Source organism: Hemiscyllium ocellatum, chromosome X (genome assembly GCF_020745735.1).
Source record: "Hemiscyllium ocellatum isolate sHemOce1 chromosome X, sHemOce1.pat.X.cur, whole genome shotgun sequence".
NCBI classification, from domain to species: Eukaryota; Metazoa; Chordata; class Chondrichthyes; order Orectolobiformes; family Hemiscylliidae; genus Hemiscyllium; species Hemiscyllium ocellatum.
The window spans coordinates 22,802,211-22,825,921 of record NC_083453.1 but is presented as its reverse complement, the minus strand read 5'-3'; the positions used below and the strand labels follow the sequence as shown (position 1 = coordinate 22,825,921).

Below are 23,711 nucleotides of genomic sequence, written 5' to 3'. Positions count from 1 at the left end.
TGTAACAAGTCAGGAACCATGTTTACCTGAACCAAACCTTTCTGGGTGAGCAAATTGTGAGAAGTTCAGAAAACCTCGAGATTTAAGATTACACCAGCCAGTAGGGAAGTTGGCTTATTTTGAAACTGCAGCATGTTTCACGGTGTCAGTCGGACATTTGTTTCAACCTCATTACTAGATAGATTTCAAATAATTTCCTACTTGGTGCCATCGTGGAAGCAACATCACCACATGGACTGCAGTGGTCAGCATTTATGGCCTTTCCCCAGTTGCCCTTGAGAAGGTGGTGGTGAGCTGCCATCTTGAACCATTGCTGTTCACCTGCTGTGGGTTGAACCAAAATGCCATTAGGGAGGGAATTCCAGGATTTTGACCCAGCGACAGTGAAGGAATGGCAATATATTTCCAAATCAGGATAGTGAGTGGCTTGGAGGCGAACTTAAAGGTGATGGTGTTTCCAGGTATCTGCTGTCCTTGTCCTTCTAGATGGAAGTGGTCATAAGCTTGGAAGGTGCTGTTTGAGCATCTTTGGTGAATTTCTACAGTGCATCTTTTAGATAGTACACACTGATGCGACTGAACGTTAGTGGTGGAGTGAATGCTTGTGGATGTGGTGCCAATCAAACAGGCTACTTTGTGCTGAATGGTGTCAAGATTCTTCAGTGTTGTGGGAGCTGCACTCACCCAGGCAAGCTGGGAGTATTCCATCACACCCCTGCCTTATAGATGATGGCTAGGCTTTAGGGAGTCAGGAGGAGTTACTCATCGTAATATTCAGAGCCTCTGACCTGCTTTTGTAGCCAGTGTTTATGTGGCAACAACTGTGGGGGATTCAGTGATGGTAACACCACTGAATGTCAAGGGGCAGAGGTTTAGATAGACTCATATTGGTGATGGTCATAGCCCGGCATTTGTGTGGCACGAATGTCACTTGCCACTTGTCAGCCCAAGCCTGGATATTGTCCAGATCTTGTTGCATTTGGATAGGAACTGCTTCAATGTCTGAAGAGTCACAAATGGTGCTGAACATTGTGCATTCATTAGCGAACACCCCCACCTCTGACCTTATGATGGAGGGAAGGTCATTGATGAAGCAGCTGAAGATGGTTGGGCCTATGACACTACCCTGAGGAATTCCTGCAGAGATGTCTGGAGCAGAGATGATTGACCTTCAACAATTACAAACATCTTTCTATGTGTCAGGTATGAATGAATTCAACCAGCAGAGTTAGCCCTCCGATAGCCACTGATTTCAAACTAGCATCACTGAGCAAATTATTGCTGAGCAGATGCTGGATGACAGTACTGTTGATGACACCTTCAATCACTTTACTGATGATTGACAGTAGATTGATGGGGCAGTAATTGTCTGAGTTGAATTTGTCCTTTTTATGTAGAAAATGGACCTGGTATATTTTGTAAATTATTGGGTAGATGCTAGTGTGGTAACTGTCTTAGAACAGTTTGGTTAGGGGAGTGGCAAATTCTGAAACACAACTCTTCGGTATTATTGCCAGCATGTTGTCAGGGCCTATAGCCTTTGCAATATTCAATGTCTCCAACCGTTTCTTAATATCACATGGAGTGATCGAATTGGCTGAAAACTGGTATCTAAAATGCTGGGAACCACCAGAGGAGGCCAAGATGGATCATCCACTCAGCACTTCTGACTGAAGATTGCTGTGAAAGCTTCGGTCCTATCTTTTGCACTGATGTGCTGGGCTTCTCCATCATTGAGGATGGGGATATTTGTGGAGCCTCCTCCTCCAGTGAGCTGTTTGAGTCTTTAATGTTGGTGGACAATTAATGTGGCAGAACTGCAGAGCTTAGATCTGATCGGTTGATTGTGGGATCATTTAACTCTATCACTTGCTGCTTCTGCTGTTTGGCATGGAAATAGTCCTGTTTGGTAGCTTCACTTGGTTGGCACCTTACTTTCAGGTAAGCCTAGTGCTGCTCCTCACATGCTCACCTGCATTCCATTGAGCTAAAGTTGATCCCCTAATTTGATGATAATGGTTGAATGGGGGAATATGCTAGGCCATGAGGTTGCAAATTGTGCTGAAATACAATTCTGCTACTGTCGATGGCCCACAGCACCTCATGAATACCCAGTCTAGAGTTGCTAGATATGTGCAAAGTCTGTCCTATTTAGCACAGTGCTCGTGCCACACAACATGATGAAGGCTGTTTTCAATGTGAAGATGGGATTTCGTCTCCACAAAGATTATGTGGTGGTCACACTTATTGATACTATCATGGGCAGGCACATCTGCAGCCAGCATATTGGTAAGGATGAGGTCAGGTATGTTTTTCCCTCTTGTTGGTTCCCTCATCATCTGCTGCAAACCCAGTCTAGCAGCTATGTCCATTTAGGACTCGACCAACTCAATCAGTAGTACTGCTGCCGAGCCACTCTTGGTGGCGGACACCAAAGTCTCCCACCCAGAGGACAGTGTGTCCCCTTGCCCTCCTCAGTGCTTCCTTCAAGTGTTGTTCAAAACAGAGGAATACCAATTCATCAGCTGAGGGAGGATGGTACATGGTAATCAACAGGAGGTTTCCTTGCCAATGTTTAACCTGAAGCCACAAGACTTCATGGAGGTCCAGAGTCACTGTTGAAGACTCCCAGGGCAACTCCCTCCTGGCTGAATACCGCTGTGCAGCTACCTCTGCTGGGTCTGTCCTGCCAGTGAAACAGGACATATCCAGGAATGGTAATGGTGGTGTCTGGGTTACAGACAATGTCAAGCTGTTGCTTGACTGGTCTGTGAGACAGCTCTCCCAATTTTGGCACGAGGCCCCAGATGTTTCTAAGCAGAACTTTGTGGGGAACGGCTGAGGATCCTGGGATTGTTTTCATCGGTGTTTAGAAGATTAAGGGGAGACTTAATAAAAACTTACAAGATAATACATGGCTTGGAAAGGGTGGACGCTAGGAAATTTTTTCCGTTAGGCGAGGAGACTAGGACCCGTGGACACAGCCTTAAAATTAGAGGGGGTCAATTCAGAACAGAAATGCGGAGACATTTCTTCAGCCAGAGTGTGGTGGGTCTGTGGAATTCATTGCTGCGGAGTGCAATGGAGGCCGGGACGCTAAATGTCTTCAAGGCAGAGATTGATAGATTCTTGTTGTCTCGAGGAATTAAGGGCTACGGGGAGAACGCGGGTAAGTGGAGTTGAAATGCCCGTCAGCCATGATTGAATGGCGGAATGGACTCGATGGGCCGAATGGCCTTACTTCCACTCCTATGTCTTATGGTCTTATGGGTCGCTGGGGCTGCTTCTGTTATTGCCTTTCTGTGTGTCGAGGTAATTCAAATTCCACCAGCTGCAGTGGTGGGATTCAAACTGGGTCCCCAAAACATTAGCTGAGTTTCTGGATTAATACCAAGAGATCATCACTTCCACAATGCCAATGTCACCCACATAAAAATTAATTCTTAAAGAAACACAGAATAGCTTGACATTTGCTGCCTACATTCTCACATGAAGAATGGCCACTCAGGTGAGATACTGTACTAGGAGACAGTGAGGTCTGCAGATCAGAGTTGAGTGTGTGTTACTGGAAAGGCACAACAGGTCAGGCAGCATCCGAGGAGCAGGGAAAAAAAAAAATCAATGTTTCGGGCCGGAGCCCTTCGTCAGGAATTAGGCTGGGAGCCTCGGGAGCGGAGAGATAAATGGGAGGGGAGTTCAATCAGCTACCTTCTTCCCAGCCCACCCCCCACCCCAGGCTCCCAGCCTCATTCCTGATGAAGGGCTCCGGCCCGAAATATCGATTTTCCTGCTCCTCGGATGTTGCCTGACCTGGTGTGCTCTTCCAGCAATACACTCTCAACTGAGATACTGTACTATTGCATCATCAGTGGCCTGCAATTGCCCTGTCCCATAAAATTAATGAGGAAAATTGATGGCCATGTTTTCAGGGAGAAAAGAAAGAATAAAGCAAAAAAATGTTTAATTTCAAGCAAGTCACATAAACAATAACCTCTGTCACAAAGGTGCAGTAGCATCTAATTCATTAGCATATCCCAAACACAACACTCAAAATGAATTTGATAACACAGAGAAATTAACTTGCTCAAAAAAAAAATCCTCATTTCCATAATCTTCAATGCAGACTAAATGGCACCAGAGCTCACTTTGATTTAATTTACGGTATGACATAAACGAACTCTGGAATCAACTCAATTTTAAAACAGTAAACACAATTCATCTCTCCCACATTATAGGCTAGTTTTCTCCATACAGTATTTCTCATTATAAAATGATGCCATGACCACCTGATTTCAGACCTATCCAAAATTATACCATAAAATTACACATTTTCCAAGGTTTGCTCAGATCTTCCGTGAAGCTGCAATCACTTCATGTCATTTCTGATCCAATCTTCTTCAGAAATGCAGAGCATACAGACTTGTGAAAAGTTCCATCACAGCAAAACTGTTTTGTTTTGGATGGGCTGAAGAAAAAGACAAGCTAAATCCCCTTCTTACATAATGGCAGCTAGTGCTGTAAGTTTAAATGTTCAGTGTGAATGGCAGTGAATGGATGAGTGGATAAATGAGGGCGAATGGGCAGGGTGGTAAGTTGAATGAGCAAAATAGGGTGGGTAACTGAATACTTGGGTTGGGGGCAGCTGGTCGGTGGTCAGTGCTAGTCAGGTCAGGTCAGCAGGGTAGTTGAGTCAAATTGAAGGTCATCAGTTTGAGCAATTGGGAAGTCAGTTATCTAGTTATCGAGGAGTTGGACTGGAACGGTGTAATATTTCCTATTTCTGTAACTACCTAGATATGTGCATTGGAATTATCCAAAGTCGTTGACTCAAACCTACAGGGTTGGAGACATTTTTGAAGGTTCCCAAGGAGCAGGGGATCTGCCCATTCTAAGTTCAAACTTCCCAGACAAATCCCACAGAGGTGAGCACATCAGGACACTGGATTGTACATCTGGTCTGTGACGATCTGGATAGAGGAAGATCTGGGCAAAAGTTTTTCTTTGTTTCCTTTCTACAGATATGGCTGGCTTGTACTTAGCACCTTCCCAGTCACGTAAGTTGTAGAAACATGGGTTGCCTTCATTAACAATATTTTTACATTTTACTGGTTATTTTTTGTACCTTTTGGCTTCCAAAGATGGTGTTGATGCAAGAACTCTTAGATGAAGGAGCATGCTTGCTTAAAAATATTTTTGTTTACATCAATTTCCATACATATATACAGTACTCATTTTTAATTGAATAATTTTAGTATTAAATTTACAGATAATTCCATCATTTTGTCAAATAGTTTCCTTTTGCTGATGTCAAAAATAGTTTTGCATTTATGATAAAAATCCTGATTTAAGATTCAGAGCAGCTAATATGCACATTTGTTTTTCAGCATTTACTCTTTGAATAATGCAGTTGTTTATCTTCAACAGATAACATGAATTGTGCTAAGATGACCGACTAACAAACTGATACATTTGACTTTTGCACGCAAGAGCAGCCTTAACTCAGACAGCGTAAATATTTTTATTTACAGCACGATAATCATTAGTAAAGATTGAAATGAGCAAAGAAATGATAAAAACCACACAACAAACTTAATTAAAAATAAAGCTTTTATTCTTATCTTAAGAGAACAAAAGGTAGACCAGAGGTATTTTAACAGAACTTTTTAAAAGAGCTTCCAATCATATGGTAGGAAGGGCAAAATGCTGTTCCTTCCAATGCAGTTAATTAATGCAGAATATTGACAGTATCTCACACCATATGTACAAATTGCTAGCTATTTTGAAAATCGTATGTAAGCTCAAAAATGCGAAGTTAGAATTTCCAAAAGGCATGGAATTTCAGGAACCTCAGCAATGTAGCAGCGGAAGATCCTCTTGGCCAGAAGGTGGGGTTTGGGTGGGGGAGAAGCACTGTAAAAACATTCTTGAAATAGTGTGGACTGTTACCATGGTGACAATGCTGCCATGGCATCATTCCCATATACTGTTTCATAAAATAACCTAAAATATTTTGTTGAACATTAAAATCAATGTGGAGCACCTTAGGTCAACATGACAGTACTAAAAACACAATCTCTACAGCAGGGAAGGCTACAATTTCTTGCAAACCAATGATTTCACTGAATAATAGCTGCACGTGCAACCTGATGGCAATGTATGACAATATTCCCATCAAAATGCTTATGAACCCTATGGATTTTCTTCCTGAAACAATCAAGTGTTTTATGGATTTCCACTCAATTGCAGAGCTGCTAAAATCTTGAAGTCTGCCAGCCATGTCAGGGCTATTTGGATCGTCCTGCCTTCAATGTCATCCTGACCTTGGAGCACAGTTCAAGGAGGGCATTAGTTTTTAAAGGCAAGGAAGAGAAAAAAAGAAACTAAATAGAAAAAGAAAGTGTGAAAAATAGCAAATAAAAATATGGAACGTTTGCAGGGAAACCTCTAGAGATTTGGAAGCCTTGGCAGAACGCTGGTCCTCAGTATTGGAGAGTGCAGTCGCAGCAAAGGTAATTAATTTGAGACATTAATGTTGTTTTCTTTCCAGAAACACTGTCTGACTTGCCAAATATTTCTAGTATTTACTATTTTTGTATCAAAACACATTTTTAGTCAAATGGAAACAGTGACTTGTTACTGTTACTTTTCCATACAATCCGATTTTTCTCCCCATTTCTTGGCCAGTCAGAACAATATTTGTTGATGATATAATTTAATACTCTGACACGTCAAACATTCTCCATGCAGTCTCCATTTAGAAAATAGCTTCTTCCAGAATCTGTTAGAAATACAAACGTTTTTTCCCCCTCAAATGCTGCAGGATTCGCTCCTCATTAGGTTAGATAGTTCATTCATATGTCTTCACAACATAAACCCATCAGAGGTGAGAAAACTGGGTGCCTAATTTAAGACAAAAAGAAAAGCCCCATCAACTCATCATGGGCGAAGAGAAGCATGTAAAGCAGATTCCAATGATTTGCGCTTATCAGGGTAAAAGATATACTGGGTACTGGAGGATTGCTCCAGATTTTACATGCAGATTCAGCACGATCAGATGTAGAACAGAGCTATCTCTACTTTGCGCAAAATTGCACATCTGTGACATTTCTAGTGCCCAAACTCTAGTGTAAAGGGTTAATGCCAAATACATAAATAGTGTAGTGATGTCATGACTACAGACCCAACAGACAGATGGCTCTGTGCTAAACCTCATACCAAGCCTTGTCCAGTAAAAGACAGACAAATGTTTAATAAAAGATAAACTGACCAATAGCCCAGTTTACAGCAGATTCGACTGAACCTAATCAAGGACACAGCTTCCCTTAAGATCCATTATGATGACAACAGATGCACCAGCTATTGGTGCTTCTGTGTACAACTGATAATTTAGTACCAGCTATGGCTAAGTTCTATCCTGTGGGTATGCGCCTACAAAGAATGCAAGTTGAGACTGCAGCTATTGCAATGGAGATTTTCATTCCATTAGTCACAGGTGGAGTCAAAGCCAGATCCAGACGTATATTAACCACTGATTTATTGTAAGTAGCATTCCAGATTTAATCATGTTACATCTCTGAAGCTGGGAGAGCAGGCCAGCTCCTTTCCTACAGGAAATCAGGCAGTCACTCTTAGCATTCCTACTATTGTCCAAAAATATGCAGGCTAAGTCAAGTAGCCATGGGAAGTGCAGGATTACAAGGATAGAATAGGGGTATGGTCTGTGTAGAATGCTCTTCAAAGGGCCAGTATGGACTCAATGGGCCAAATAGCCTGATTCCAATCTCCCTGGTTCGCTACACAGCAATGTTAGTGTATGCTTCGCAGCCAGTCTTCTCAGCTACATACAGTGCTGGCATGAGGATACTTCAGAAATAGAAACATGACTATTTTAAAAACTAAAGTAGTTTTAAGCTTTGAAAACAAAAGATGCTTAACCAAAGAACAAAAACTTGCATTTGAATAGCGTTTTTTAAAAATCCTCAATAAGTCCTAAAGCACTCCACAGCCAACAGCTTTCTTTTACAGTAGTCACTGTTCTGAAGGCAAATACAGCAGATGATTTGCGCATCACAGGTCTCAGAAACGACAACATTAGTAAAAAGTTGCCTAGGATACTGGGTGAGCTGAAGTTCTGCATCAGGGCTTGGACCCATTAACTTGTGGCTCAAGCACGAGAACAACCAATTGAACAAAACTATTATATCTGTAAAGCTGGCTGTTGTTCACGCTGTAACACTATGCCTGGAAACAGCCTCAACCACCAAATGCAAATATCACCATTTATGAAAAATATTCCAAAAAAAAATTACTCCAAGTGGATTAAGTGACAGTATAAATTACTACTAGGGCAATAAATATTTCATGATTTGGAGATGCCGGTGTTGGACTGGGGTGGACAAAGTTAAAAATCACACAAAACCAGGTTATAGTCCAACAGGTTTAATTGGAAGCACTAGCTTTCAGAGCGCTGCTCTTTCCACCTGATGAAGGAGCAGCGCTCCGAAAGCTAGTGCTTCCAATTAAACCTGTTGGACTATAATCTGGTGCTGTGTGACTTTTAACAAAATAAATATCTCAATCATCATATTGTCCAACCTCGAAACTGAGCAACACAGAATTACATTTTAAAGGTGAGAGTTAAGAAGCCAAAATATCAATACTGAAGTACTGTAGCACCCCCGACCCCAAATTTACATTTTGAAGAGTACTGCAGGATATATACTCGAAGGAAAAAGAATTACAGAGCTATGGGGAATGAACCCAAGACTGGAAGTAATTGGATAGCTCCAAAGACTGAATAATCAGTCTCCTTCTGCGCCATGTGATTTTATTCTTCATCTTGTTGAACTTAGCTCAGAGAAGCAGCACCAGATGGTTGGATTCATCTCAATAGAAAACATGATCCCAGGAATGCATCAGCAAGTAAACTTATTCTTTGCAGGTCAATTCAATTAGGCAAAAGTGCAGATGCTGGAGATTAGAGTCAAGAGTGTGGTGCTAGAAAAGCACAGCAGGTCAGGCAGCATGAAAATTGGCGTTTTAGGCAAAAGCCCTTCATCAGGAATGAAGCTGGGAGTTTCAGGGGTGGAGGGATAAATGCAAGGGGCGTGGGGCTGGGGGTAGCTGAGAATGCAACAGGTGGGTGGAGGTGGCAGTAAAAGGTGAAGGTTGGAGGAGAGGGTGGTGCAGATAGGTGGGAAGATGGACAGATGGGACAGGTCATAAGGACGGTGCTGAGCTGGAAGGTTAGAACTGGGGTAAGGTGAAATGAGGAAACTGGTGAAGTCCACATCAATGCCCTGGGGTTGGAGGGTCTTGAGGCAGAAGATGAGGCATTCTTCCTCCAGGCGTCAGACGGTAAGGGAGTGGCGATGGAGGAGGCTCAGGACCTGCATGTCCTTGGCAGAGTGGGAGGGGGAGTTGAAGTGTTTGGCCACGGGGCGGTGGGGTTGGTTGGTGGGGGTGTCCCCGAGATGTCCCGTGAGTAGGCGGCCTGTTTTCCCAATGTAGAGGAGACTGCATTGGGAGCAATGGATACTGTAAATGACGCTTGGAAGTGCACGTGAAATTTTGATGGGGGTGGAAGGCTCCTTTGGGGCCTTGGATGGAGGTGTGGGTGCAGATTTTGCAGACTACCTCGTCAGGTCCTTGCCCCCCAACAACCCACCCTCCCCTGCCAACACTTTCCCCTGCCACTGCAGGAACAGAGGTAAAGCTAAGGCTCTGGATCGGTTATAGTATTATTAGACAAAGAATATAAGTCCCTTAACCACAAAAACACCCTTGACTAGACCAGCATGACATTTTTCCAGTTCTCTCATCATCCTTCTTGTGGACTCAGTGAGATTGCCATATTTTGCTGAATTATGGATGATTTTATGCTGTGTGCCCAAGTCAAACATGAACTGGATTCAACTACCAAACTCAGCTAATGCAGGATTGCAATACCTAACAGACACTCATTTCATTGATCTATGTCAGAGAGGATGTCCCATACCTAACCCTTCTTAATTTGATTTTTCAAGGCTCAAGTTTGGTACAACGCACTAATTTCTGGTTAAAGGTTATTGTTAAATTTTAGCTGTAAGCAATTAAATGTTGTCACTCAAAGAAATAAAAATGGTACTTTACTTTTTGGACTATTCTGCACCTCTCCTTCTGGTTCTGGTACTTTCCAGTCCATCTTTCTGCCTTTCTCATAGAGACCTTTAAGTATTTTTCGGAATTCATCAACATCTATACCATGCTTGGTCAATTTCAAGTACTTGCGATAGAGCTGTAGCGCCGTGCGAGCATCTTCGATACTGTCATGCGTTTCGCCCTGAATTTTGAGTTCTGTCGAAGAAGTGAAACAGGAAAAGTCAGTTTTATCAGGTTTAAGTAAATTCTCTACAGCGTCTCCAGGCTATTGACATAGTGTACAAAGTGTAGTGCCCAGAATTGGATGCGATGCCCGAGCTAAGCTCTGATCAGAGATTTACAAAGGTTTAGCAGAACTTTCTTACGGCTTGGTATCAGTTCCCGAAATATTTTCTATCCCAATATTGCCAGTGTATATTGATATGAGGGAGGACTGGTCATGTTGTTTTGTTGCAAGCTGATGCTCATGTATTCTGGTGACGAGTTTCCTGACTGTTTGTCCGATGCAATGTTTCTCGCAGATGCTGCATGGTATTTTATACATTTCACTTACACAGGAGGCCTGGTATTCATCCACTGGTTCCATAAACAAACACGCTGAAATAGACCCCATCTACAGAGCACTAGAGTACAAAACCAGAAGTAGAACCACCTGCCACAACAGACGGAACCATATAAATTCAGGGCAGATCACAATGACAGTGCTTCATCCAGAGATGACACAGCGCGGAGGATGTCACCCAGGAGGGGAGGGAAACAAAACGTTTGCAAGAAAGTCAACCAGCTCAGAGAACCGACCAACACGGAGATCAGCACACACACAAAAATCATAATACCTTACAAAGACATTTGGAATTACACACATCAACTGCTATTAACAAAAGCTAAAAATCTTAAACTGAAACCAATACAAACCTAGAAAATACCATGCAAGAAAGCGCAATGAAATCATCCTCTTCCGAGGCATGTGAAACAAATACACAGTGTCTATCACTTGCTCCTTCGGTATCTGAAGATAGAAATGAGGAGAAAAGTAGATTAGTCTAAAACTGAAACTTATAAAAGCAACTCATTGAACATTTCTTTGAGCTGGAGGAACATTTATGTTTGCGCCACACTAAAGTGATCTGGTGGGAGATCCAAGATGGCGGCGACTCAGCAAGTCTGAGTCTACAGAGCCCTTCCCAAAACCTGGGAAAAAAGTGGGTTTCCTGCCCCCACCACACTTGCCAAACCACCCAAAAAATTTCTTTAATCTTAATTAGCTGCTGAATATTATATTTAAATAGTCTAATACTGAGTGGATAATGAGTAAATCAAAGGGACCCCGCAGCTCTCAGAAAACAAAGACCCCTCCCCCACCCTCCTCTCCTCCTGCTGCAGCTGATGTAAAAACAGGCCTTATAGAGATGATTGCTAGATTGGAATCGACACTCGTCAATTTCATCGCAGAATCCCGACAGAGATGGAATGCATTCGAAGAAAAGCTGCAGAAACAGAATCAAACTATTGGAGAATTACAGGGCCAAGTGGAGGGGGCGGAACTAAAGGCCACGACCTCCGAGGCTGCAGCTCGAACAGCTGCAGAACAGGTGCGAGCTCTGGAGCAGAGAGTCAGGGCCTTTGAAATCTACATGGATGATATTGACAACAGAAATCGGAGAAAGAATATTCGGTTGCTAGGCCTTCAAGAACAAGAAGGGAAAGGACAGTTAGCAGCATTTCTGGAGCGATGGCTGCCCCAGCTTTTAAACCTGGGGGCTGAAACTGACCGGGTAAGGGTGGAGTGGGCCTACCGGGTCGCAGTACGCGGATCTGGCCCAAACCAGCGCCCACGCCCGGTCCTGTTCCGGCTGCAGAGTTATAGGGAGAGGCAGATACTCCTGGATGCCTCCAGAAAGCTTGGAAAGGATCCTAAAGCTATGATTCATGAAGGATCCAAGATTATGTTATTTCAGGACTTCTCCCCGGCTTTGGCACGAAGGAGGAAGGCGTTTGATGAGGTGAAGAAATGTTTAAGGGACTTAGATATTCAATACACCTTACGCTACCCAGCGACGTTATGCTTTACCCACGAAGGATCCGAGTATAATTTTAGATCATCGGAAGAGGCCAAGAAACTTTAAGACTCGGTTAAATAAATCGTAAGAGACAATTTATGTTGGCTTGCCTCTCCCACACTCCGTGGGGAGAAGTGGATACTTTATTCTACTTTACTTTTGCCTCTGGGAGCGGGGTTGTCTTCCTTGCTATGTTATTATACTTAACTGTAATCTGTTGGAGTTGTAATTTTATAGTTATGTGTGTTTGTACGTGGCATTGATGCTATCAGATATACTCAGGTATGGGTGGGGAGGGGTGGGGGTGGGGCCCTCGCTGTTAACTCTAGCTCGGTATTATATCTAAATCCTATTAAGGAGCGCCCGGGTCGAGGGTGGGACACTGTTTGGGAGAGGATATGGTGGACCTTTGGAAAGGAAGTAAGGCCCCCGAGAACAAGGGGGAGGATCTCCATTCAAACATGTTTAATTTTTTTTTGTTCTTATTGTTTGGAAATAGCTTCCTTTTTATCATACTGTTATGAGGGTATTAGAGAACATTTTCTCTTATTTGAAGGATGTAAGCGACTCAACTATACACTCTGGATGATTGTGGATTAGTTGAATTTTGATGATTATATATTTAAGATCTATTTTTATATTAATGTTTGTGCTTGAAAATTCTGCTTATTTTTGTAAATTTGTCAAAATGTTAAATTCCCAATAAAAATATCTATATAAAAAAAAAGTGATCTGGTGAATTATTACTGAAACTTGCTTTTCTCAAATCTGAAATCACACAATAGATCTGGTGGCTCATGTACAAACTCATTATGGAAAACTATTAAACACAGTCTTCCCTCAAGGCCAGAAATTCACACTAATTATGTATCTTCAATCTTTGCTTACACCAGTGTTTTTCAACATTATGGCTATTGCAATTCTAATACAAATTTGGCTGCTAATCTCTACAAGATGCACCACAGTCAGCTTGTATCACACTGAACTGACATCACAGACAGCAGATCTATCACAGGGAGTATGATAGCTTCCTGCCATATTCCACAGAATGAAGTTTTTACGATTTATTTTCAAATAGCCGCAGCCAATAGGGAACCTCCCACATTAGACTAGATTGGGTTGGGATATCTGGTCGACATGGACGAATTGGACCGAAGGGTCTGTTTCCATGCTGTACATCTCTATGACTCTAAGTAAAGACAAACATACTATTCATGATTTTATGAAGCTATGGTATTTAGAAAATCTGTTTTACCCAATCAGAACACCATTGTATTTCTACAATGGTACATAGCCTCTCCACCAAAGAAATTAAAAAAGTGTTGTTGACTTAGCACAGTGAATCTATTTGTACCAGATTCTTTCAGTTATGCAGGATTAGACAGTGGATTCACATCTTCATGGACTTATATGGACTTCAGTAAGGCGTTTGACAAGGTTCCCCATGGGAGACTGATTAGCAAGGTTAGATCTCAGGGAATACAGGGAGAACTAGCCATTTGGATACAGAACTGGCTCAAAGGTAGAAGACAGAGGGTGGTGGTGGAGGGTTGTTTTTCAGACTGGCGGACTGTGACCAGTGGAGTGCCACAAGAATCAGTGATGCATCCTCTACTTTTTGTCATTTACATAACTGATTTGGATGCGAGCATAAGAGGTATATTAAGTAAGTTTGCAAATGACACCAAAATTGGAGGTGTAGTGAACAGTGAAGAGGGTTACCTCAGATTACAACAGGATCTTGACCAGATGGGCCAATGGGCTGAGAAGTGGCAGATGGAGTTTAATTCAGATAAATGTGAGGTGCTGCATTTTGGAAAAGCAAATCTTAGTAGGACTTATACACTTAATGGTAAGGTCCTAGGGTGTGTTGCTGAACAAAGATCTTGGAGTGCAGGTTCATAGCTCCTTGAAAGTGGAGTCGCAAGTAGATAAGATAGTGAAGGCGGCGTTTGGTATGCTTTCCTTTATTGGTCAGAGCAGTGAGTACAGTAGTTGGGAGGTCATGTTGCAGCTGTTGGAATATTGCGTGCAATTCTGGTCTCCTTCCTATCGGAAGGATCTTGTAAAACTTGAAAGTGTTCAGAAAAGATTTACAAGGATGGTGCCAGGGTTGGAGGATTTGAGCTGTAGGGAGAGACTGAATAGGCTAGGGTTGTTTTCCCTGGAGCGTCGGAGGCTGAGGGGTGACCTTATAGAAGTTTACAAAATTATGAGGGGCATGGATAGGGTAAATAGGCAAAGTCTTTTCCCTGGGGTCAGGGAGTCCAGAACTAGAAGGAGTGGGTTTAGGGTGAGGGGGAAAAGATATGAGAGAGTCCTAAGGGGCAACGCTTTCACACAGAAAACGTGTATGAAATGAGCTGCCAGAGGAAGTGGTGGAGACTGTTACAATTGCAACATTTAAGAGGCATTTGGATGGGTATAAGAATAGGAAGGGTTTGCAGGGATATGGGCCGGGTGCTGGCAGGTGGGACCAGATTGGGTTGGGATATCTGGTCGGCATGGACGGGTTGGACAGAATGATCTGTTTCCGTGCTGTACACCTCTATGACTCTATTAGCAATGTTCACTTGGAAAACTGATTTCAACATATTTTCACCACTTTAAAACATGCGACTCATTTGTTAAATTGAAATGTGGTAGTCAAGTGCTCCTGGGATTGTGATAAGGACACTGCATTTATCAGCACTCTTGAACTGGAGTAGGTGAGGATTCCTACTCCAATCTCTATTCAACAATCCCTGCAGGAAGTGTCAGTCAAGATCAGCTTCAAATTCAAATTCAAATTTGCCTTCTAATCTATTCTATTGTCAACACTTATGGCTGATGCTTCTTATACCTTTCACTATTTGCTTGTTAAATACATGTGACAATAAATCATTCAATTCCATTAAAACGTATGAAAAGTTACAACTTGTATCAGGTCAGCAACCAGAATTTCATTCTAACACCTTCTAAAGAGACATGGAGGAGAGAAAATAACCCTTCTGCCATTAAGAAAAAGAAAGGTTCTCAGTGGTGTCTCAGAAAAAACAAAAACAGCCAATAAATCCAGCTGAGGAAACTCCACCTTGCAGTTATTTTCACATGATATTTTTGGTATTGGACTTAGTACTCAGCCATGATTTAAAATCCCACTCTAACAAGTTGTGGAACTACATTTAATAATTCTGGCAATTTGTGCAGGAACACCAGTCAACCCTGGAAGCTGTTACGATTATAACTGGTTCACCAATATCCTTTATGGAAGGGAACTTGCCTTGCCTATCCAATGTGCCTGCATGTGACTATACAAGTGGTTGACTCTCAAAACCCTCAAGGCAACTTAGAATGGGCAATAAACAGCTTGTTAAAAACAAAGAGTGATGTTAATTAGTGAACTGACCCTGATTAGACTACACATGGAATAGTGAGCAGTTCTGAGCACAGATTTATGAGAATGTTACCTAACTAGAAATGGAAAATAGCCATAGTCAGCACCCTATACATAGTTTGAAGGGCACCATTCTCCAACAAGCATGGGACAAAGTAAACAGACAAGTAACCATGAACTACCAGAACTGAGGACTGAAACTGTGCCACTGGCACATTCTACACTACAATCCAGGTATTTAGCCAACTGAGAAAACTGATCTCCTTCTCCTAAGGGTAAGGGCTAATTTGATCAAAGTTATCAAGATATTAAGAAGAACAGATAGAGTGGAACTATTTCTGCTGGTTGGGGAGTCAAGGACTAGAGAACACAAATCTTAAAAAAGTTAAAACTTTCAGTGAAGTAAAATACACAAAAATTGGTGGTAGTTTGAAATTAATTTCCACAAATAACAAGTGGTGCTAGGTCAGTTGTTAACTTTGAATCTGAGATTAACAGATTTCTGTTAGCCAAAGGGATGATGGAGGAAAGGTGGGTATATGAAATTAAGTTACAGATCAACCATGGTCTCACTGAATGGCAGAATAGGCTGGAAGGGCTAAATGGCTTCCTCCAGTTTCTATGAGTACATAAATTCTATTGAATACTTTCATCAAACCCATTTCAACTCCTACTGAAACCCAATTTACTTCCACATTTGGAACGGACGTCAGATGGGTTCCCCCTAAAAATCACCAATTTGCACTCTGCCAGTATTTGCAAATCTTTTTTATAAAGATTTAAGGGGTCACAAAGGGTGGTCTCCATTTGAAGGAAACAATTGCTGCTGAATACATCGCCTTAATCTGTTGTTTGCTTTTGGGGATATTAAGTGAACACTTCATTTTTATACCTTTTCATATTTTTTTTCTTTTTGGTGCTGGCAGACCAGCTGTCCACAAGTACAGGATGGCATTACAGTTGGTTTATCCTAAAGTATTCTGTTTAAGAACGGAGAACTTTTCAAACCAACCATAAGATTTATGACTCTGAAGTCCTTCTGCAGTCCATGTCCCACAAACTTTACTCCAATATCAATAAGGAATCTCAGTTTCAGGTACGTTGACTTCAAGGTGGTTAGGTGCTTGGATGAAATTTTGGCATCAAGGTCTCCAGGCTTGATTCCAGAATACTGAGTCAAGTAGTCCACAACCTAATTTAAGAAAAAAAACCACACTTGTGGAGTAAGTATACAAGATAATTTTCAGATAGTGTCATTTCATAGTTAGAGAAATATACATGCATTTTGCAACTACAGAGGTGAATCCAAGATGGTATGTTGCCTTCCTGGTGCCAAAGTCAAGGATATAATTGAGTGACTACAAAGCAGGCGGAGGGAGAGAAGGGACCAGTCAGAGGCCACGGACCATACCCGTATTTGGAAGGAAAAGGGATGAGTCCTGCAGCATGTATTAGGGAACAAGGAAAGAAACTACCCAGCAGGATGATACAGATAGCAATTTTTGGATCACTTCTGGTGCTACTATTGAATCTAGAAATGGAATGTTGGAACAGACAAATGTGAGACTGGACACTGAAGTACAGAATTGAGGACTTTTATACTCCTAGAAGATTGAGATCAGTTCTGGGAGAGAAATGACCTATACACATTTGATGGGTTGCACTGGAACAGAGTTGGGACCAACATCCTTTTGGTGCAGACTCCAAAGTGTGGTGCTGGAAAAGCACAGCAGGTCAGGCAGCATCTGAGGGGCAGGAAAATCGACATTTCCCGATGAGGATTCCTGATGAAGGGCTTGTGTGCAAAACGTCAATTCTCCTGTTCCTCGGATGCTGCCTGACCTGCTGTGCTTTTCCAGCAACACACACAACTCTGATCTCCAGCATCTGCAGTCCTCACTTTATCCTTTTGGGGCAGTTTGTCAGTACTATTGGGAAGGGTTTGAACAAACTTGGCAGCGTTATGAGAACCAAGGAGGTCATGATAGCGAGGAAAATAATGTGCATAAAGAAAAGTAAATGGGGTCAGAATAAGAGGGAATGTGATAAGATGTAAATTAGGATTTCTGTACATGCATTTAAACCCACAGAATATAATGAAGAGGAGTTAGAAGCACATAACCCAGTGAAAATATGTTGTTGTGGCAAACACAAAGACCTGTCTCAAGAAAGGACAAAATCTGGTACTAAACATTCCTGGACACAAGGTATTCAAGAAAGTTGGAAAAGGGTAAAATAGGAAAGGAAAAAAGTGAGGAGGGGTAGCAGTATTGATAAAGGAAACTTTGCAGTCCTGGAGAGAGAGGATGTCCTTGAGGGACCAAGGACAGAATATAATTGGTTCATTCCTGATGAAGGGCTTATGCCCGAAAAGTCGATTCTCCTGCTCCTCGGATGCTGCCTGACCTGCTGGGCTTTACCAGTACCACACACTTGACTCATGCAAAGAAACTATGACCCAAATTTTCTGATGGCCACACAATTGTCTGTGCAGCGTAGAACTGCAGAATCCCCAACATAATAGCTCCAGGAAACTGAAAATGCCAACTGACAATTCCCCAGCACCTGGAGTCCTCCAGAAGTATCCATTTAAATCAGAGAATTCAGATGGCTCTGCTGCAGGTAGCAGTTTCCTAGGAGTCATACCCACCCAACTTACACAACCCTACGAATACAAATACCCCAAACCCATTACATATGCAGATATAGCAATCCCTGCCTGTGGATCTGATTTGGTGCCTCTCAACTTGGCCAAAATAAATTAAAACAAACTTAGTGGATTAAAAACTGAGAATACAGTGTTTGACAAGAAGTTGCTTTGAGTATTCTATTAAGTTATTTCATGCTTTTAGACATCAGCTTCAAAATAGTGGTCACCCAAATTAGACAGCAAGATCAGCAAAACCTCTGTTCATCTCATTACCTGCTCCTGCGTGGAAATGTAATCGTCAATGAACGGAACACCTTCATTCGGTCCCTGACCTCGCACACATGTGATTCTGGCAACTGACATTTGGCTGGGCTTGATCGTGGATTTTGTTCCATCGCTACGCAGCTCTGCTTCTTCCTACGAGTATCAAGTTACATAAAACATCACAAATTGACAAAATGACAAGTTTCACTAAACTAACCTTAAGTGGAGTACAGGTATTTGATTTAGAATTTTCTTTGAAAAATGTCATACAGTTTGTTCTGATTTGACACGACAGTTCTGTTCTCGTGTGACCTCGTGTTATAAGAAAATCGCGCAATAGCCGTGCCATTTAAACTAATGGGTCCAGAACAGCGCTATAGCCAATACAGGTAAGGAAAGTTCACATTCTACAAATAACAATCTAAATTCTTCAATCACGTTGAATCCAATTCACGCTGACGAAACACTTATTATAGCAGAACCAACTGTATTCCCAATTATACACAAACTGCACTAGTTTGTTTGATAGTAGATTAGATTAGATTAGATTACGGCCCAACAAGTCCACACCGACCCGCCGAAGCGCAACCCACCCATACTCCTACATTTACCCCTTACCTAACACTACGGGCAATTTAGCTTGGCCAATTCACCTGACCCGCACATCTTTGGACTGTGGGAGGAAACCGGAGCACCCGGAGGAAACCCACGCAGACACGGGGAGAACGTGCAAACTCCACTCCAGTAGTAATCTTAATACCTGATTAATTAAAAAACTGCTTCTAAAACAAAATGTATTTCGCTTCATTGGGGAATATCCACTAGAAAACAATGAAACTCATTAGTATGATGCCCATAGAGACTGCAAATTTTAAAAAGAAAGAATGCACATAACAGAATCACAGGAAGTCACTGGCTAAAATTTCACTTTAAAACTTTTAGTGCAACAAACCAGCTAAAATCAACATATTTCAATGATTAATCACAGACAAAGGATATTTTAAATAGAGGGAAATTTCATTTTGAACTGTTGATACAACAAAGAAATGCCTCAAATAAAATCAAAGTGCAAGAGAAACTCAGCAGGTTTGCCAGCATTTGTGGAGAGATAACAATGTTATAACTTTTGAGTCCAATTTGACTTTTATTTAAAATCTCCAGCATCCACAGTGCTTCGCTTTTATTTGAAAGATACACCTCATGTAGTTATAAGTATTTGCATTGTGGAACCATGTAAAATCTCAGTCCTCCAACTCAGTCTCCAGTATGTCAGGTTGCCCTCCTCCCAGTATCAGCCCTGGAGTTACATTCACCAACAGTTCCATCTTTGAACATGGTCAACAGAAGCAAGGCATACACATTCAATTCATGAGCACAAAACATAGGAGCAGCTGTACTGAGCCTCAAGCAGGAGCCAGACATCCACTCTACCAAAGTCCTTTTGGAGTTCCACACTGTTCTCGCAGTTTACAATTCTTCCAAATTTAATGTCATCTACAAAATTTGAAATTGTCTCCTGCATATCAAGATCCAGATCATTAATACATATCACTGAAAAGCAGGGGTCTCAATCCCTGGGGAACTCCACTACAAACCTGAAAAATATTCACTGACTAGAGTTTCAGTTCCTATCACCCAGCTAATTTTGTATTCTCATAGCTACCGTCCCTTTTGTACCATGAGCTATAATTTCTCTCAAGTTTGTTGCATGGCATTGCATCAAATGCCTTCTTAAAGGCGTTTTACGATACTAAAGTCGGTGGAGTAGTGGACAGTTTGGAAGAATGTTACAGGTTGCAGGGGGACTTGGATAAACTGCAGAATTGGGCTGAGAGATGGCAAATGGAGTTCAATGCAGCTAAATGTGAGGTGATGCACTTTGGGAAGAATAACAGGAAGGCAGAGTACTGGGTCAATGGAAAGACTCTTGGTAGTGTGAATGTGCAGAGGGATCTTGGAGTCCATGTGCATAGACCTCCGAAAGTTGCCACCCAGGTGGATAGTACTGTTAAAGAAGGCATATGGTCTGTTAGATTTCATTGGTAGAGGGATTGAGTTCCGAAACCTCAATATCATGCTGCAACTACACAAAACATTGGTGCTGCCACCTTTGGAATATTGTGTACAGTTCTGGTCGTCCCATTACAGGAAGGATGTGGAAGCATTGGAAAAGGTGCAGAGGAGGTTTACCAGGATGTTGCCTGGTCTGGAGGGAAGGTCTTATGAGGAAAGGCTGAGAGACTTGGGGCTATTCTCATTGGAAAGGCAGCGGCTAAGGGGTGATTTGATAGAGACATACAAGATGATCAGAGGATTAGATAGGGTAGACAGTGAAACACTTTTTCCTAGGATGATGACGTCAGCTTGTATGAGGGGGCATAACTACAAATTGAGGGGTGATAGATTTAAGACAGATGTCAGAGGCAGGTTCTTTATGCAGAGAATGGTAAGGGAGTGGAATGCCCTACCTGCTAATGTAGTCAACTCAGCCACATTGGGGAGATTTAAACAATCCTTAGATAAGCACATGGATGATTTTGGGATAGTGTAGGGGGACGAACTGAGAATAGTTCACAGGTTGGCGCAACATCGAGGGCCGAAGGGCCTGTTCTGCGCTGTAACACTGTTACTATCATCAACCCTTTCTATTACCTCTTCAAAACATTCTAGCAAGTTAGCCAAACACAATTTTCCTTCTAGAAATCAATGCTGACTCTTCCAAATCAAGCCACCTTTTTTCCACATGATTACTAATTCTGTCCTGAATAACTGTTTCTAGAAGTTTCTCCACAGCCAAAGTTAAACTTCCTAGTGTATTTTGGTCTCAAAAGGGAGATCATACACAAAAAGCATATGGGTCACACTCACTGCTCAGAAATAGAATATTTGTGATCCGATACTATCAAGCAGGGATACATTAAGTATAGCATGGGCTAGATATGGAGAAAAGTTCATGTACTGTGCTCAAACCATAAGCATAACTGCAAAAAAGGTATCTCTATAGCTGTGCAACATTTCCACAAGGACCATATTATTTAGTCATATGTTTCTGCCACTCACCAATCATAGATCAGTGCCACTAATAGTTGATGAAAAAAAAAATCATTGCTCACACCATTTTACCTTCCCAATCTGGGATAAGTGGCCAATAAAAATCTTTGTTGCGAGTAAGTTCTAGGTCAAATTGGAGTACCATATAAAAAAAATTATTAATTGCACCTAAAATAAAGACACTTTCCTCATGATGGTATGTTAAGCTAACCATATTTTCCAAGTTAACACCCATACCTGATTCAATGTGACAAACTCTGCATCCAAGCCCACTAAATCACTAGGCTGGGGCATTTCATTCAGCATTAATGGAATGAAAGTTGCATGACATTTTCGCTGCTTTCTAGCGAGAGATGCCTCTGCCAGCAAAACACTTGCTTCAATTGGATTTTTTACTGAAAGGTTAAAAAAAAAATCATTCTGTGGTTACTAATGAAATAAGACATTAAAATATCAAAATATAAAACACAAAACATAATTAGCTACTTCAGTTACTAACTAGGGATGAGAAAATATTGCAAATTTAACTCACCTGTATGAGGAAAATTTTCCTAAATTGAAAACAGGGTTACAAAATTCAGCCAGATTTTGGCTCTGGCATTTTGACCATTTACAAAATGGGTGCCTCATATTTGCTACATCAAAACCAGAATGGCAAACTGTGCACACTATTCAAAAGACATTACTGCCGGCTTACGTGCTTGAGACACACTTAATAGATATTTGTTACATTGACAAAAATTGAAATTTTTACTGGTGCATCTAAATTTAAAACATTTTTAGAGAAATACAAAGACAATTGGACACAAATAAGAAACACATTTGATTCTTTTCTCAGGGGAAAAAAAAACTATCAGCTGTATTTTCAAGGTTACCAGCAAAGACCCATCGGACTGACTGTTTTGGTGATGTTAATTACATGTAATACTAGTAAAGAAGGGATTTAAAAATGTCAGAATATGAAAACGATAAAAGAACAATTGAAAAACACACAGACCACTTTAAATAGTTTACAAAAAAGAAAATCCTGCTGCATTTAAAATCTTCCCTGATGGTACAGAACTCCAACTGACACCGACATTTTAAGCAACTTGTAACTGGAATTCCCTGAAATCAACAAACTCTCCCCCAAACAGCACTGTGGACTGCACTGTTCGAGAAGATAACTCACCGAGTTCTTCTTGAGGGCAACTAAGGACAGTCAATAAATGCTGGTCGAGCCAGTGACACCTATATTCCAGGAGTGGATGTATAAAAAAAATTGCTTCTCCTTTATGAAGCACATCCTAGCTGCCTGGCACACATCTATGTTTGAGGTAGTATTCTGTGGTGAGTTGAACGAGTTCTTGAGTTGAATAAGAGATAGGAGAGGCGCTAAATGAATATTTTTCATCAGCATTCACACCGGAAAAAGACAATGTTGTCGAGGAGAATACTGAGATACAAGCTATTAGACTAGATGGGATTGGGGTTCACAAGGAGGTGCTAGCAATTCTGGAAAGTGTGAAAATAGCTACGTCCCCTGGGCCGGATGGCATTTATCCTAGGATTGTCTGGGAAGCTAGGGAGGAGATTGCAGAGCCTTTGGCTTTGATCTTTATGTCATCATTGTCTACAGGAACAGTGCCAGAAGACTGGAGGTTAGCAAATGCTGTCCCCTTGTTCAAGGAAGGAAGTAGAGACAACCCTGGTAATTATAGACCACTGAGCCTTACTTGAGTTGTGGCTAAAGTGTTGGAAAGTGTTATAAGAGATAGGATTTATAATAATCTAAAAAGGAATAATTTGATTAGGGATAGTCAACATGGTTTTGTAAAGGGTAGGTCGAGTCTCACGAACCTTAGTGAGTTCTTTGAGAAGGTGACCAAACAAGTGGATGAGGGTAAAGAGTTTGATGCGATGCATATGGATTTCAGTCAAGTGTTTGATAAGGTTCCCCATGGTAGGCTATTGCACAAAATATGGAGGTACGGGATTGAGGGCAATTTAACGGTTTGGATCAGAAATTGGCTAGCTGAAAGAAGACAGAGGGTGATGGTTGATGGGAAATGTTCATCTATACCACAAGGATCTGGTTTGGGACCACTGCTGTTTGTCATTTTTATAAATGACCTAGATGAGGGCATAGAAGAATGGGTTAGTAAATTTGCGGATGACACTGAAGTCAGTG

General features: G+C 41.6%; 1 protein-coding gene across 3 annotated transcripts in view; it reads right to left on the bottom strand.

Moving 5' to 3' along the window:
• Nucleotides 1–5,589: 5,589 nt before the first annotated feature.
• pan2 (poly(A) specific ribonuclease subunit PAN2) overlaps nt 5,590–23,711 on the bottom strand; it is an 83,969-nt gene continuing 65,847 nt past the window's right edge. For all 3 annotated transcript variants that reach the window (XM_060820967.1, XM_060820965.1, XM_060820966.1), the window contains exons 21-26: nt 21,779–21,936; nt 18,500–18,643; nt 16,589–16,768; nt 11,056–11,149; nt 10,132–10,335; nt 5,590–6,900 (exon numbers count right to left, since the gene is read on the bottom strand). In XM_060820967.1, coding sequence (XP_060676950.1) covers nt 6,878–6,900; nt 10,132–10,335; nt 11,056–11,149; nt 16,589–16,768; nt 18,500–18,643; nt 21,779–21,936 — 803 coding nt within the window. In that variant the 3' untranslated portion in view covers nt 5,590–6,877. The remainder of the gene's footprint in view (nt 6,901–10,131; nt 10,336–11,055; nt 11,150–16,588; nt 16,769–18,499; nt 18,644–21,778; nt 21,937–23,711) is intronic.